The 16,777-nt window shown below is 46.8% G+C and overlaps 6 protein-coding genes across 6 annotated transcripts; 4 read left to right on the forward strand and 2 right to left on the reverse strand.

Moving 5' to 3' along the window:
• Window positions 1-167: 167 nt before the first annotated feature.
• On the forward strand, window positions 168-3,283 carry SERLADRAFT_443308 (uncharacterized protein; the record flags this gene model as incomplete). The annotated part of the gene is made up of 6 exons (XM_007323921.1): window positions 168-518; window positions 567-667; window positions 716-941; window positions 999-1,127; window positions 1,187-1,480; window positions 1,532-3,283. 6 exons carry the CDS (start codon window positions 168-170, stop codon window positions 3,281-3,283), a joined length of 2,853 nt encoding a protein of 950 aa, XP_007323983.1.
• Window positions 3,284-3,660: 377 nt separating this feature from the next.
• SERLADRAFT_358633 (uncharacterized protein) lies at window positions 3,661-5,976 on the forward strand (the record flags this gene model as incomplete). The annotated part of the gene is made up of 3 exons (XM_007323922.1): window positions 3,661-4,177; window positions 4,229-4,518; window positions 4,581-5,976. The coding sequence occupies 3 exons, from the start codon at window positions 3,726-3,728 to the stop codon at window positions 5,852-5,854; spliced, it is 2,016 nt and encodes a 671-aa protein (XP_007323984.1).
• A 2-nt stretch (window positions 5,977-5,978) lies between these two features.
• SERLADRAFT_479647 (uncharacterized protein) lies at window positions 5,979-7,850 on the reverse strand (the record flags this gene model as incomplete). Its single annotated transcript, XM_007323923.1, has 6 exons — window positions 5,979-6,190; window positions 6,211-6,919; window positions 6,979-7,120; window positions 7,176-7,190; window positions 7,258-7,596; window positions 7,662-7,850. 6 exons carry the CDS (start codon window positions 7,721-7,723, stop codon window positions 6,081-6,083), a joined length of 1,377 nt encoding a protein of 458 aa, XP_007323985.1.
• A 177-nt stretch (window positions 7,851-8,027) lies between these two features.
• On the reverse strand, window positions 8,028-10,518 carry SERLADRAFT_479650 (uncharacterized protein; the record flags this gene model as incomplete). The annotated part of the gene is made up of 5 exons (XM_007323924.1): window positions 8,028-8,711; window positions 8,767-8,981; window positions 9,041-9,190; window positions 9,244-10,161; window positions 10,229-10,518. The coding sequence occupies 2 exons, from the start codon at window positions 8,926-8,928 to the stop codon at window positions 8,160-8,162; spliced, it is 714 nt and encodes a 237-aa protein (XP_007323986.1).
• Window positions 10,519-11,968: 1,450 nt separating this feature from the next.
• SERLADRAFT_402640 (uncharacterized protein) lies at window positions 11,969-13,253 on the forward strand (the record flags this gene model as incomplete). Its single annotated transcript, XM_007323925.1, has 4 exons — window positions 11,969-12,176; window positions 12,243-12,866; window positions 12,945-12,990; window positions 13,047-13,253. 2 exons carry the CDS (start codon window positions 12,012-12,014, stop codon window positions 12,816-12,818), a joined length of 741 nt encoding a protein of 246 aa, XP_007323987.1.
• Window positions 13,254-14,245: 992 nt separating this feature from the next.
• On the forward strand, window positions 14,246-16,518 carry SERLADRAFT_352867 (uncharacterized protein; the record flags this gene model as incomplete). Its single annotated transcript, XM_007323926.1, has 13 exons — window positions 14,246-14,428; window positions 14,493-14,530; window positions 14,580-14,595; window positions 14,652-14,788; window positions 14,845-14,993; window positions 15,047-15,126; window positions 15,185-15,644; window positions 15,709-15,733; window positions 15,787-15,810; window positions 15,867-15,924; window positions 15,979-16,081; window positions 16,134-16,333; window positions 16,387-16,518. The coding sequence occupies 13 exons, from the start codon at window positions 14,246-14,248 to the stop codon at window positions 16,516-16,518; spliced, it is 1,605 nt and encodes a 534-aa protein (XP_007323988.1).
• Window positions 16,519-16,777: the final 259 nt, after the last annotated feature.

The raw sequence follows: 16,777 nt of genomic DNA on the forward strand, positions 1-16,777 counted from the left end.
TTTTACAAATAGCTCCGCAACTGTGTGATGCTGCGGAGTTTTATGTCTGCCACTGGCATTTTGAGCTTGACTTTTCCATATTTTCTACTGTAAATGACGCTGCTCTTCCATTCAACATTCAATAATAAAACATCCAACGTCCATTCAGCCTCGCTACACTGATAGTTATGCCGCCTGGAACGCCCTACAATTCATTCGTGCTACCTTATAGAATTCGTGTCGACGAGTTTAGCGATTCGTACAAGAATTCAGAATCTTATGTCAAACCTTTATTACACCTCCTTTCTCATACCCATGCAGATCATATCAATGGACTTGCTGCCAAATCGTTTGGCTATAAGGTCATCTGTTCCAATGATGCTAAGGAAATGCTCCTGAGGCACGAGGTATATGCCGAAAGAGCTCTTCACGAGAACGACATGCGGGCTGTGGTAAAGCGCACCTTCGCACACTTGAAGGTGGATCCGTGGATACAACCAGATGGAACCAAGTTTTATCATGGTTCAAGAGATCTCCTGGTATTTAACTCGTCGTTGCAGTAACTGTTGCACCTAAACAACATATAGTTTGCGCTTCCTCTCAATACGCCCACTCCTTTTGAGCTCAACGCGTTGGAAACGGTCACGATCACTTTGATAGATGCAAATCATTGTCCTGGTGCTGTCATGTACGTTTCAGAATATGCTTATGACACTTTGTGGTAATCCCTATGCAGGTTTCTCATCCAAGGCGACAAAGGCGCCATTTTACATACAGGAGACTTCCGTGCAGAACCTTGGTTCTTGGATACGCTTTCTCGCAACCCTTTTCTGCAGCCCTACATTCCAGCTGAAAATGTTCCTGCCGTTGCAGAAGCCGAGGGGCCAATTACCTATCAACCGCTGGAAGCAATTCATTTAGATACAGCGAGTCTCCTTTCAACTCTTAAGGTCCCAACTAAGGTCAGCCCCGATAATCCTTTTTTATTGATAGGCGCCAGCAACTAATCTTACTGATAGGAACAAGCGGTCACAGGTCTCATAGAGCTTATTGCATTATTTCCGCCTACTACGTATTTCTTCATTAACTCTTGGACATGGGGATACGAAGACATTCTCAAGGCCATTGCAAACACATTCCATTGCAAGGTAAATTACATACTCTAAATGCGCTTATTTGATGGCATATAAATTGAACTCTTGCATAGATTCATGTCGACCGCTACAAACATTCCATTTACTCGCACGTCTCTGATCCTTTTCTGCGCAGTATATTCACGTGTGATCCTAGTTCCACTCGGTTTCATGCCTGTGAACGGTTTGATCGATGTGATATAGTTTCAGTCGAAGATTACAACTATGGCAATGAACCTGCTCCTCTTAGTAAAGTTGGAAAGAAGGTAGTTTATGTGAATCCCATCCCCATGAGCGAGTCAAAATGGGAAATGTACTTGACAAGTGTGAAAAGGCAGATGAATGATGGAGAAAATGTAGACAGTCTGGTGAGGATGTTGGCTGATAAGATCTCATATTTGGCTAATCTTCTTCTATAGCTTGTCGCATTAAGCCGCCACTCCCCATTACCCGAACTCATGTCTTTCGTCTCTCTCTTTCGTCCGCGCAAGGTGATACCTAATACACTCATACCCGCGCTGCATGGTTTGGATTGGGCATGCATGAAAATCATGTTCGCAGACTGCGTTTTCAACGACCCAGAAGCGCCTAGTGCATATCATGATACCGAGGGTATTGTCGACTACAACGGTCCTGCTTCGGACGAATTGGATTATAACGATGGAGATGTTTCGTTCAAAAACCTAATGGGAGGCACTCAGGCTCTTCAAGATGCAGAGCAATGGGCAGACGACGGTAAAATGGTGAAGAAGCTGAGGGTGCTTAGTTATTGGCTGCGGGGGAAGGAAAAGGCCATCGTGGATCGAGCTTTGGCGCGAGGTTATGCATTAAAGGAACTAGAAAAGCTAGACAAGGAACTAGCAGACGGCAGAGCGCTCGAAGTCGAAGCGCAAGAGGAAGTTCAAGAAGCAGCTCAACGTAGATCGGAGAAAGAACAGCGGAGAGAGGTACTCAAACGCTACGTGGACAGTGACGACGACACAGATGATGACGAGCGTGGAAAAACCGCTCATCGCCTGTTTGCCCACCTGGCTGGTGTGGATGACATAGACTCGTCGTTGTCCCAGTCTCTGTCGATATCAGGCAGAAGCGTTCATACTGGCGTGGGGGTGCCGTTGTACCCTGTAGATCCAGTCACGGGTCAGTTGACTCCCGAGTCTTCACCTCCGAGACCAGTCTTTCGTCGCCAGAAAGACAAGGGAAACGTACGCGTAACTAAGCTTCCTCGCTCTATTGCTATACCACCTCCAACTCTTGGCCTTACTACGATTCTGCCACCGTCGGCGAATTTTATAGCTCCAGTGGTCCCAGGAACGTTTGCGAGCGGCAGTGGCCTAAGGATCGAGGAAAAGGAAGCCTTACCTTTTCACAATCTCAAGAATTGTAGCATGGAAGACCGTTCTACTGCTAGCTCATCTGCTTCTCAAAGCCTAGATGACGATCAGCAACGCAAAACCAAACGGCGTAAGGTGGACAAGGATGGCTCGACTGAAAATGACAATACATTGAAAGGTGATAGCCGTAACGGGTCTTTGTCTTCGATATATCCTACTACGAAGCACATTCGACGATCTCAATCATCCCTCAAACAAGGTAGTGGGACGGATATAGGTGCCAGGATGTGGAAACCAGACAGTTCAAAGATTAGTAAAGCTGCGAATTCATCAACACAGTTCCCCCATGCTCCTATCGGTGGTCCTTCGAACGCAAGTGCTTCATCGCCTTGTGTCGCATCTCCCAGACGCTTGGAACCGAAGCCAACACTTCCGGTTATTGGTTCTTCTAGTCGTTATTCGACTCTCCCGATGATGGCTTCGTCAGACTCATCAGTAATACGAGGTAGTCCTGCGGATCAACGAGCTCAACGACTTGCACGTACATCAGACCGTCTCTCCATTGCTGAGAAACTCTCTAAGGCAAGGCCAGACCTCGTCTCCCCTGCTTATTCGGCGAAACGTGCGAGAAGGTTGTCGAAGATCGAGAGGGCAAAAACGATCGATGCCTCTTCGGAATGTCTTGAAGGGGAAGATCTTCGATGTGACAGTCCAGCCGTAGATTGGGAACGCAGTCGTAGGCTAGCAGAGGGTGTTAAAGAAGCAGTTGCAAAAGGAGAAAAACCTGCTACTGTTCTGCCTCCGCTTTTGTGTCTCAAGGGGCGATGCTATGATTGAGAGACACTAGTAGCATGGTAACTCCTGGCTTTGTAATATCTTAGAACAAGTGTCCTCCTAATCGCTGTTCATAGTGTACTTAGTAATAATTGTATGTAATTCTGGAAGGTAATATGTAAGTGCAAAGGTTTGTTTCCATCTTGACTTGAACGTTTGAACAGCATGCTCGATTTAGCAGGTAACGTGGTTGGGTTCCGAGTCGGCGTGTCACGCACACTCATGATGGCATGATGAGAAAGCAGCATCCACGATTGGTTTAGGATCGATAATAACAGAATTGTCGACCTCGGGCATCTACCGACCTCAGTCAGCGCTCAGAATTTAGAATTGCAATTGATCACATCAAGAATGTAATGATCTCGTCGACGTTGAGTTATAAACCTGCGATATCTCTTCCTCCTGACTGTCCATTCTAGTTTGCTCTACATCCAAAGTTTACACCATGTCTGCTCTCAACGGCTGGCACAGAGGCGAATTGGCCATACAGCGGAAGCTCAACTTTGACGGTCCAATGGCTACTGCCTGGACTTGGATTGATGGTGAAATGCCTGAACAGCACAAAGTGTTCCACACAACACAGCTGCCATTCGTTCCTGTCACTACTCTCGACGACAAACGGAGACCCTGGTCTTCGATTTTAGCAAGCCCAAATGGTCAACCAGGATTTATATCAAGTCCCCACTATACCGAACTTACCATGTCTGCCAAAGTATGGGACGGAGACCCTTTCGTAGATAACTCGGCACTTCTGGCCCACACAGATCATATGTTGATCGCTGGCATCGGTATTGAATTCTCGACTAGAAGGAGAAACAAATTTGCTGGTTGGATCAAGGATATCAAAAGTAACGCAGATCGTTATGAAGTTAAAGTGGTGGTAAACCAGGCATTAGGGTTCGTCCATTCCAGTATAAAACGCTACTAAAAACTGAACATTTCCCTTAGGAACTGTCCTAAATACATTAACGTTCGAGATCTAATACCTCATCCCGTTACAAATCCTAAAATTTTGCATCGACGTCTTGAATTGGCAGTCAACGAACGCCTTCCTGAAGAGCTGATATCCTTTGTTCATGAGGCGGACACAGTGTTTCTGGGGACGTCATATGAAGCGACAGAACAAGATACGCTTGCATTCCCATCACATTTAGGAATGAATCAGCGTGGTGGTAGACAGGGTTTCGTTCGAGTGTCGCCCTCAGATGGGCGAACCCTCATACTCCCAGACTACTCAGGTAAGCTTGACTTTTGAATTGTCATCTTCACGTCGTGAATGACTTACTTTTGGCTTTTTCAGGAAATCGACTAATGTCATCCTTGGGGAACATTGAAGCCACGCCCCGTGCTTCTATGACCTTCGTGTCGTTTACCTCTGGCTCTATCCTCTATCTTACAGGAGACGCAAAAACACTCATTGGAAAAGACGCACAGCGAGTCATGCCGCTCCAAAATGCCATAACAACGGTTTCTGTGACAGGCTACGTATTTGTCGAGGATGCACTTCCAGTTAGACAGCTTCCAGGCAGCGAGGTCCAACGCAGTGCCTACAGTCCTCCAATACGGTACCTTGCTGACGAAACCTCGGCTCTTTCTCAATATTACAATGACGATACGCAGGTCATGTTATCGAGCGTTGAGCTTCATAGTCCTGATATTGCGACGTTCACCTTTCAATCAGAGCAGGATCTCGAGGTAAAACCAGGTCAGACGGCCATCCTGGACTTCAAAGCCTTCCTTGGGTCCCAAAGGTATCAGCATATGGCGCCTACCAATCCTACATCAGTGAATGATGACCGCATTCGTACCTGGACCATTTCTCGATCGAATGGCTGGCATCGACCAGCTCCACTACCCTCACAGCCAGCACGGTCATTTTCTCTCACCATGCGTAGGAAACCTGGTGGCGCAGTCACCGAGGCTCTCTTTTCGATATCGAGCAGGCTTGCTGAGATGAAATCAGAGCTTCTGGATGACACTCGGCCCCTGGGTCTCACTGTCGGCCTGGTTGGGATATCTGGTGATTTCACGTTGCCAGAAGTCCTAGCAGATGCCTGTCAAGACCCGCGCACCACCACCGCCAATCATCCTCAAAAGCTTTTGTGGATTGCGGGAGGTATTGGTGTTACGCCTTTCATAAGCATGCTTAACAGCCTCTCGGATCTTCGTGATTCTTCTCCCAACTCCACGCAAAGCTACGATATTAATCTTCTCATATCTACTCGCGAACCCTCGGTCCTTCTACCCCTCATTACTCGAGCTTTGCAAACAAATGCTGAGCTTAACCAAAAGGACCATGGAAATACACCTACCATGAGAATAACGATTGATGTCTTCACGACCAATGACGTATCTGATATTGTTCTGGACGAAATGAAAGGCATAGGTGTTACGCTGAGGTGCCACCGGGGTAGAATTTCTGGCGCTCTTCTAAAGGTAGAGACTTTGGGCGACTTATCTGAAAGAAAAATCTACCTATGTGGGCCCCCGTTGTTTGAAGATGCGGTTCTGGCTGATTTGGCCTCTGTTGGCATCGACGGGAGTCGAGTGAAGCGGGAAATGTTTGCATATTGATCCAGAAAATCTACCTTTGCTGTATAGTACCCATTGTGTATAGCTTGTATTTTGTAGGCCAAGTGTATTAAAACTCACTACTCTGTAATATGCTCAATATATGCTCCATGTTACAAAGAAACCTTTTAGGATCATCGATTCCGGTGTCAAGCTGGATTGGCCAACACAACCCAAAGAATGTAATCTGAACATGTTAATATGTACTTCCCAATGTACTTCCGAGTCACTAATGACCCTTTTGAGCAAACGGTTGACCCAACTCTATAAGCCAGTTTACTCTTGGAAACAGAGTGTCGGGAGAGTCTCGGGTGAATGACTTCAAGTTGCGCCTTTTTGCTCTACACTCCATCCAAATGTCTCCTCGCACTCTTTCAATCTCTCACACACCCTCCGCACCTTCTCATCATCCACATTCGCGACAGAAAACCTTATCCACCTCTCCCAATCTCCCTTCACCTCCCCTCCTTCACCTCCCACCTCCATGTCTTCATCGCAGAAGAATTGCATCGGTAGGGTTAACACCCCGACCTCGGTTGCAAGACGAGCGCACACGTCATAAGCGCTAACGCCCATGAAAGGATGTTTGACGAAGGCAAAGTACCCGCCTTGAGCGCCAATGATCCACTTCTCGGGGAGGAGCTCTCGGAATAGTCTGTGCCGCTCCACTAGAGCTGTCGCATTGGCAAGGATCGATGGTCTCAGAGAAGGTAACAAAGAAGGGGATGCAAACGCAAGCTGAGGGGGTCGTGGAGGACAAATTTGGAGGCAATCGAGGGTGGTGGTGATGTGTCTCAGGAGTGTGGGCGATGCAGCGATCAGGCCAAGGCGATGGCCGGGTATGCAGTATGATTTAGAGAAGGAGAAAAGGTGAACGAAAGTTTCGCGCCAGGATTTTGTTAGGTGTGCACCATGGTATGGTTTGGGCGGTAAGGGCGAGAACAAAGAATGGGGTGGGCCGGGATTGATGAAATCGCGATAGGTTTCATCAACGATGAGAGCTAGGTTGTGCTGCTTAGCAAGGTCGGCGAAGGACGCGATCAGTGCAGGTGAATAAATGGCTCCTGTCTGTGAAAGCCAGAGTTGATGTTCGATACGCAAAAGTTTGCTGGTGAAATAGGGCTTACTGGATTATTAGGCGTCACAAGAGCAATGGCTCTGGTTTTGGATGATATAAGACTGGCGCACGTATGAGGAGAAGGCGTGAATCCTTCTTCCGTACAAGTTAGCAAGGGCACTGCCTTGATTCCCAATAGGTTCAGACTCATTCTGGGGCGATGGGTCAAAGGCTGGCTAAAATGCAGAAGCAAATAAAGCACCATACTGGTGGTTGAAGTACCTGAGTAGATGAAAACGAACCACAGAGTGAGGAGCTGTATGCCATACGCATTGAAAAGGATGCTTACCAAGGGACAGGAAGGATTATTTCGTCTCCAGCATCAGCCAAGCACATGACAGTGGCGATAAAAGCCATGTTACAACCCGAAGTAATGGCAATGTCATCGGATGTGATATCTGCAGCCTGTCCATAGACCGTCTTCATTTCCTGCGCCATTGCATGCCTGAGAGACGGCTCTCCGGTTGGAGGGCAATAACCACAAGCATCTGGAGACAAAGACGCCTTTGAAAGTGCGTCTAGAAGGATTTTTGGAGGCGGTACGCCTGGGACACCTTGCGACATGTCTAGAAGAGGTCTCCCAGCCTTTGGGACATACATTGTTGCCCATTTTCTGGCTTGCGGAATTCTGCGATAGGAAATCGCAGTGGATCAGTTGTTTTGTTTGAGCTATGTGTTTCACTTCGCACTTACGGCGGTGAAATGGTGCTCAGAACACTGCGGGACAGCCGAAAAGCCAGACTACCGGGCGACATAGATTCGGTGGACAGGCTGAGATTATCAGAATTTGGAAATGGGATATTGTCTGTAGTGTAAAGTTCGTTTTCTCTTCACTGGAAAGATCCTGTGAGCGATATTCTAAATTCTGATTCGGACATGATCGTGAGTTACTCCAATTGAACGGCTTATGGGCGGCAGTGAGCTATAACGGCATCCTGCAGATCCTCGGCCTTGTATTTCACATCCACCTTTGCGAAGTAAAGCCGCAATGGATAGAACAGTTAGCAACTTGAAGTTGAACTTTTATCCACTGGGAAGTCGAACTCGAGTCTGTAATGATGTTCAAAGTTGCAGCAATGTAATAGTAACAATAAAGATCTCAAGCTGATTTCGGATTGGTCATTACAAACGTGCAGAAGTCAAGAAAGCGTTACACTCAAATCATCAGCTGCATAATTCCCGCTTCAAGCCCTAGTAGATACCTGGTATGACCCAGTATTTCACCCTACTCGACCACTCATCCCACTCTCTGCCAAACTCCTTCTTCATCATTTGGTCCTCCTTAGGACATCTCCTGAAAAGGCTGATCGTGGTAAGACCCATGAAAGTAGCCCAAGCCCAAGCAACTCGTCCAATTATACGATTATCGAGCAGCCCCGATTCTCTTAACCATGACCCGGGAGACGCGTACATCGTTATAACGCCCACAAAACTTAGCGCTATGGCCGAATAACTTGGATGACGGACGAAGGAGTAGGGACCGTCCTTCACGAGTCTGTGATCTTTGCGCACACTTAGTTGAAATGTGAACAACCGGCCCAGAGCACGGTAGCATTGCCATCGGAGTAAGCCACCCAATGAAACGAGTGTGCTTCCCACTAGAAAAGCAGGCGAGACGCTGCTCTTGTCCGGACCGCCCAAGGCATCTAACAGGGTTGATGCGACCTCTGGAAGCTGTGACGGAGGGACTAGTGGAAGGATAATGGTGGCAGCTTGACCTAGCGTCGCCAACCAGAAGGTTGTCTGTTGCAATCGCGTTAGCAAATTCCTCTCCCAATCTTTGATAGATGGTACACACCTTCAGTACGATGGTAAGCGTGCCTGTGGCATTGTTGAGGCATACTTCACGAAAGCTAGGCTTCAACATCTCATCTTTGCCAGGAGGAGCATTCGGGGGAGTGTAGGCCACATTTATACCGATGGCTGAAGATAAAATGAAAGGCAGCTTCAGAAGAGACATGATTTTCTTTGGGATGGAGCGTAAAGCTGGGGTAATGTTTTAAATCTAGAGTCCTTTATATATATATATATACTCAATCATCATGTCTTGATCACAGTCATATATGACTGACCAGGCTAATTCCATTTTCCGTAACCCTTCGAGGCAAACGATGTAAGTGGTGATAAAACATGACAACAGTTACACGTTTTGCCTAGTGGCAGTCTTCTAGTATCCGAACGGAACGTTCACTTTCTTTACCTATGTCATGGGTCATTAGTAACTCCTCATTGAGAATTAGTATTGCGCCAGAAAAAATCAACGTAGACTACTTACTTTGGGCAGCTTTTACACTAAAAGAGCAAAGTGATGAATAGATTTTAGTTTACTTCAACTTGCATCCGAGTCTTGTATCCACTCCATCGCACGGTAATGATGCGATACATATGACGTTAGCTGCGACATCCACACTACAGTACCGAGTCGGAGCTGGGTTTTGGTTGCGGCTCGGCAGCGGGGGCTTGAAGAGGCCGCAACGTTGCAGCTTGAACGTTTGAACTAGCAGTACTCTTACGGGCTTCGTGAGGTTGTCATGAACAAGCAAGACAAAAATCAAAGCTCCTTGCCATAAAAGTCACTAGCATAATGTGGCGACAAACACGTATCATTTCTCGCCCTTTGATCAAGGCCCTGGGGTTTATCCTGCTAGTAGACGCCAGGTATCACCCTGTATCTCACTCTTCGCGCCCACTCGTCCCACTCTTTCCCAAACTTCTTTTGAAGGAGCCTATCTTCATCTGGTATTCTCATTAACAAAGCTACGGAAACAGCGGCCATCATGCCTATCCATCCTATTGTTAACCCCTTCCCTATCGGTGTGCGTAGGACGTTTGACTCCCTCAACCAGGATCCAGGAGCGGCGTGAGAGCATACGGCACCGACGATCGCAAAAGCGAGTGCTGTGTAACTCGGGTGACGGACAATTGAATATGGACCGGCCGTGACAAGCTGATGCTCTTTACGGATGCCCAGTTGAAACGTGAATAGACGACCAAGGGTCCTGTAGCAGGTGTACCGAATGAGACCTGCTGCAGAGCCCGCCAAGGTACCAAAAACGAATAACGGTGTGACGCGCAGCCGTTGGGGACGGCCCAAACCAGATAGAGCTGCAGATAGATGGTTTGACAAAGGTGGAGGAAGAACGGAGGGGAGAATGACGCCTATTTCAGCGAGTTCGGCCAACACAAATATGCCCTATACAATAGGAGTGGGATCGTCAAGCAATGTAAAACAGATACTATTCGCTGCTTTTGGAACTAACCCTTGTAAATACCACAGAGTAGCGAGTAATAGTGTTCAGAAAATCCTCGCGGAAACCCGTGGGCGCGATCTCATCTGGTTCAGCACCACTGTTTGGAGGCGTAAAAGTAACATAGACCCCAATAGCTTCAGCTATCAAGAATGGGAGCCTGAGACGCGAAGTCATCTGGCTACAGACGACTATGGAGTGGTGTGAAAGAGACCTGAACAACTGGTAGCGATGGCACCATCTTGATACCTCGATACTAGAGGACAACCGTGACCATGAGAAAGATAGTCAAAGATGAAGCCGAACCGTAATAGTGCACTTACGCTCTGTTTAGCAACAGAAGAGCGAGTGATCAGAGCGGTTCTAAAGCTTCTGATTGATCTTAGACAGATTCAGACACATGATCCATAAATCCATGGGAAAAAAACAACAGAAAAAAGACACGAGGTAACACAAGCGCCGTACCTTTACACAAAAGTCAAGTTATACGTTGGGCGTTAGCTTATACGGCAGGAACATGACCAGGGCTCGCCGAGTGGTCTCTGCCTTTATCGCGATAATAATACCTGCGGTGGTAACGCAAACAACATAAGCATCACAACGAATTCACACGATGTCCAAATACGAGTTCAAGCTTTGAATTAACTTGGGACTATCGAAAGTGCCAAAATTTCCAACGGATAGCCATGAGAAGATGGTTAGTATTGAACCGGACTTTGTTCCCAAAGATATGACCAGAAGACACACCTTACATTTAAGATTAGTGTTCTAGATATGCATTCGAACACCGACTTAGGAGAATGTGAAGTAAAAGCACCATGGTCAGGTAACTTCTGAGATGAATATAATTAACGATGCGATCTCTCTTCACCTTCCAGGTGACTTCATGCTCCCTACGCCGATAATTCTCTTCAGGGTCGCCGAGGAATGTCTTATCAACTGAGCTTGAGAGCTTTTATGTCCGCGTGACGGGGAGGGTTAAGGCACTAAGCACTCTTCCCAGCTCTCGATGCATTGTTTGACAATCATGGGGTAGAGTCAAAAACCACGATATGACGTGATTTTAGCTAGCCTCGTGATACTGATACTGATACTGATAGGGTAACTGAATGCTAGATTTGTAAGAGAAACTACACTGACAATAAGTTTGAACCGGTTCCGAGGAGATGCGCGAATACTCATGAAACAAAACACCTAGGTTGTTCCCCACATCAGCATCAGTGAAGTGTTTTTTTCTGGAAAATCCAAGTAAGCATACATACCACTAATTGGTTGATCGCAGGAATCGATAATACTGATCATTTAAATGAGCCTTAGCGGGCCGGGATCATAACCTTGTCGTCCAACCAATCCAGTTCATCGTAGAACACCAAACAGAGCTATAGCAAGCTCTATTTCCCTCAAAACTGCGGCGAAGGCCGGAGAACGAGCCGGAGAACCTACAGGGTATGTTAATTTCGGCACGGTGAATATAACATACGTTCTGGGGTAGCACGCATACAAAGGCGAAGGAAGCTGCTGTCGCTACAATCCAAGCGGGGATATTGAGAGCTTCGAGGGAGGTACTGAGGCTGATTGGACGAATAAGCCGAGGACACGGCAGGGATGGGACATAAATGAGCCGAGAAGGCCAATACCGAATGAGACTGGAGAAGACAACAAAGTAGTGGCGGATCCACTTTGATGCACAGCTCAAAACTTGGTCAGGTTGTAGGAGTATAAAAAGATGACATACCCTGGTAGCTGCAGCTTAGCATCCACGGCGTCAGTCCACCGTTTAGTGCCTCCTTCCTTCATGTCGCTAACGAAAATCCCATTTCTTGTATCGACTGCACTGAGCACGCATGTCGCTTGGACGCCTCCTAACCCTCCGCCATCACAAAATGAACGGCTGAAAAATATCACGTTATCTGAGGCATTGTTTGTGAAGACAGTGCGAAAGGGGCCATACATGACAAAGGTGCCCCCTCTTCGTTCGTCGCACAATAGTAGGACCGTTAATTGAAAGCCTTGATATATTCAACAGATTATGATATGGATAGTTTGCCTTTGCGAGGCAGCGGTAATTTATATCCGACGAAACCCATCTTCAGATTTGGCAAAACGGCTGTTGCAGCTGCTTGTACCTGGAGCATCGACGCTGTCCAGTCGTCATCATGCTATTGGACAGATTCGACTTTCACGCATATTCTTAGCCAGCTGGCTTTTAACCTCGCTCGGTGGTCTTGTACGTCTCGAATGTTACCGACTCCTTGGACGTCTCTTCACCTACGAGCTGACAATCCGTCCTAACCACGAACTTGTCACGACTGGATTATATTCCATCGTTCGACATCCAAGCTACACAGGAGCGATGTTGGAAGGCGTTGGTGTGGCTTTGTATTTGATGAGCCCTGGATCATGGGTGCAGGAATGTGGGATCTGGAAAACTAATGTGGGGAAGTGCCTGATTCTCGGGTGGATATCTAATGTCGGGTATACCTTGGTCAACATGACGTTGCGGACGAAGAAAGAAGATGTGTTCTTAAAGGAGGAGTTCGGCGAGGCATGGGAGGCATGGGCGAGGAGGGTGCGATATAGACTGATTCCAGGCATATATTAGTGTACTACCCAGTCGTCCACGTATAGACTACGTGTAAATGGTCCTAAGCTTCAAAGTTCTGTCAGTAAACCAAAAGAAGCTACCATCGGACGTTTTTGGCAACGACCTAGACAACTTGACGCATACATGTATTCTAGAGGCAGCCATTACTTGAAAACGATAGTCACTTTAGCTGGACAATGTGATTTTGTATAAGGTGATGATGATGACGATGATGATATTACGCGCCTTGTCAAGAATTCGTCAGTGGTAAAAGCACTGACAGATATTTCCCCGGAACAAACATCTTCACGGACAAGGTATATTGGTTCAAGAGCCGTTCTGATCATAGATCTGGTGTGAGTGATCATGTCTGTAAGTATTTATATCTCGAGTACGTGGGACCAGTGCGATTTTCATGGTATACCTCGGAATGGGAATCCCCAGATAGCGCACGTACGATCATGACCTATCGTCAGAGTCAGTTGGACATTAACAGACTATTCAAAAACAAACTATTAGCGTTGGTGTACCTCGTTCTGCGTTATTGTCAATGATAACGATGTTGTTGTGAGTAGAGGACAAACGAGAATCAGGCCAAAGCTGGGTTTACAGGTTATGACAGGCTAAACACCATTCCGGGAAGATATGGGCCTATTGAATTAGCTATAATATTAATGATACTTCTGAAAACTGCCAAAAATTGAAAGCATGGTCCCCTAGTGTAGTGTGTTTTAGGAAGTTGAAAACTGCACTCGACGTCGATGAGTTTTGCGGTATTATTATGTGTCTGTCTTGCGTTGCTAACATTGTGTCGCAATTGGAGATCTTCAGTGAGCTTCTACTAATAGAAGAGCGCATTTGAGCAAATGATGGCGCGATGGCCATACTTAGCGGGCGGGCGATGCATGGTGGCGAGCTGAACGATACGCGTAAATATTGGCATGTGCGCGTACGCGTGTCGGTGGCCAGTGCGGCGATGGCTGCAGTTGCAAGGCCCTGGGCTCAGAAAACTTACTGTAACGATATTCTCCATCAATGATAACGTCAAGCCTGCGGCAAAATTTTGCGTTCCCAGAACTCTCCCAGACCAGTGCAAATACAGTTTGTACCAAGGGCCAACTTGAAACCCAGTCTTTGTTGCTCATTTGCTCATATACAGCATACAGCTATGTGCCATGTCGTTTTGAATGTTAATCACGTTCTTCCAGCTTTACGACATATTTCACTTTCCCCTTGCTGTTTATCACACCTGGGAACCGCCACATGTACACATCGATTCTCGAAGCACGCCATTTTGATGGTACTTTCAAAGTTAGGTCGCGATATGTAATCCGCCAGATTTTGCCCAAGTGGAGCACAGCGCTTGGGATATATAAGTACTCTCTCAGAGGAGATCCCCTTTTAAGCGTCTGCGGCGTTATACCGACTCAGTCTTTGCTCCCGCCATGTCCAACAATGGCTCGTTCGAGGGAGAGTCCAAAGATGAGAAGAAGAATGGAGTCCGAGTGGATGAGCTTCAAGCAGGGACGCAGGATATATATACCGACGGCGCCGTCGACCCTGTTTACCAGGCTAAAGCAAAAATTTTGAATGACGCTTTTCAAGAGATTGGAATGGGGAAGTATCAAGTACGTTTGCATTTAGTTCCCTCTCAATCATGATTGGGTCGCTAACTGTGTGTGTCGACTCTAGTGGCATTTGTTTGTCGTTGCTGGGTTTGGGTGGTTATCGTGAGTTTCTGTCCATATCATATACACTTGGACTTCATGATACATCTAGTGACAATCTCTGGCCAGTAAGTGCAACAGGTTATGCTCTATATTTCGTGCATGTTGAGGCTGGAATTCACAGATAGTTACTGGCTTGATTTTGGTTCCAGTGGGCAATGAATTTCTTTTCCAGACTGAGTTCCTTAAACTTGGCCAAAATATCGGTTTACTGGTTGGAGCTGCATTCTGGGGTGTCGCGTCAGATGTCTGGGGACGAAGGTAGCCTATCATCACCACCTATACAGCAAAACCGAAATTGAATCCCGCGTTTTCAGATGGGCATTCAATATCACATTTTTCATTACAGGCGTTTTTGCTGTCGCAGCTGGTGGATCACCTAACGAGATTGCCTTGTGCTCTCTGGCTGCAGCATGGTCAATAGGTGTCGGAGGAAACTTGCCTGTTGACTCCGCTATATTCTTGGGTAAGTATACTTCCAGTTGTGTACAGCAAGCTCCACTGACGTAAAATCAACAGAGTTTGTTCCCGCATCACATCAATATCTCTTAACCGTGCTCTCCATTTGGTGGGCTTTTGGTCAGCTACTCGGCAGTTTGGTGTGTAGCATTCTCCGAGTTAGATGCCATCTTTTTGCTTGTCTGATGGAGTTTCTAGGTGGCTTGGCCTTTGATCGCGAATTACTCTTGTCCTACTCCAGCTGCTACCGATCTCAATCCTCCCCCCTGTTTGCGTTCAGCAAACGAGGGATGGCGATACTTCCTCTATGCCATGGGTGGTCTCATGCTGGTCCTCTGGATCATCCGTTTCTTTGTCTTCAAGCTGTATGAGAGTCCAAAATACCTCATGGGTCGAGGCGAGGATGAACTTGCTGTGAAAATTGTGCACAAGATTGCGGCATATAACGGCAAAACAAGTAACCTGACCCTCGAGCACTTAATGCAAGCCGGAAAGCTCAATATTCCTGGGAAAGAAAAAGAAGAAGAATTACAGATGGATACATCTGCTCTGGGTGCCGTCAAAAGGCAGTTTCAAAAATTCAGCGGCGACCACTTCAGAGGTCTGTTTGCTACTCGAAAAATGGCATACTCTACTAGCATTTTGATTGTTGTGTGGGGTGAGTGTGTTTACATGCTTACAATGCTGTGTTGTGAGTAATATGACCCAACTTGCGACGATAGCCTTCATTGGTCTTGCCTTTCCTTTGTAAGTAATGCCATTTTCCATCAAGAGTTTGTTCCTGAAATATGTTCCGACAGATACAACAGCTTTGTCACATATTTGTGGGTCTCATTCCAATCTTTGCGATTTTCGTAGCTTAAACTCAAGTTGGAAATAGCCTTGCCACTCGCGGCGCAAACTTTGGTGATGGGTCGGTTTACATAACATACCGTAACGTATGCAACTCCGGGTTCCGCTGATGGCGGCAACAGCTGATATCCTATGTACAGCAAGTGATCCTGAGTGTCATCGGTATTCCTGGCGCCCTTATGGCGGGTTTCTTCGTTGAAATTCCCTATCTTGGAAGGCGCGGTACAGTTTCCATCTTTACCAGTGAGTGCAACTTCGTATGAACGCATACGACCATGCTAATGGCCACTATCAGTTCTCACTGGTGTATTCATCCTGGCCTCGACAACTGCACGGACGTCGAATGCATTGCTCGGTTGGAATTGCGGTTATAGCTTCACCAGTAACGTCATGTATGGCGTGCTGTACGCTCTTTCTCCCGAACTGTTCCCTACCAAAGACCGAGGAACGGGTAACGCCATTGTGGCCACTGCAAACCGTATATTCGGTGTCATGGTAAGCCTTCCCGTCGTATTTGCCATTTCTTCTACTCAAGTGCTATACGGTAGGCCCCTGTCATTGCACTCTACGCCAACCTTGAAACAGCAGTCCCCATCTGGGTGTCAGGAGCAATTTTCCTCGTATCAGGGTTCATCACCCTCCTACTTCCTTTCGAGCCTCGAGGACGAGCCTCACTATAGGAACCCCTAATATTGTGCACCAGCCTCAGAGTGGATGGCACCTTTGTATACCTTCTTGGACGCTTTCTTGCTCTGACAAGAGTGCGTCGAGCGGTTTTTTTTGCATATTTTGAACATCTTGATAATAATCTCTCCTTTGTTATAACATGCTTAACTTAACTGTATGCATGTAACTCAAAAAATATCTCTGTACGGAGTTCTGTTGAACTCTGGTCTACGTCGATTTTCATAGCTACGACTATATAAATGATATTGTTTT

This window comes from Serpula lacrymans (genome assembly GCF_000218685.1).
Source record: "Serpula lacrymans var. lacrymans S7.9 unplaced genomic scaffold SERLAscaffold_17, whole genome shotgun sequence".
Taxonomy (NCBI): Eukaryota; Fungi; Basidiomycota; class Agaricomycetes; order Boletales; family Serpulaceae; genus Serpula; species Serpula lacrymans.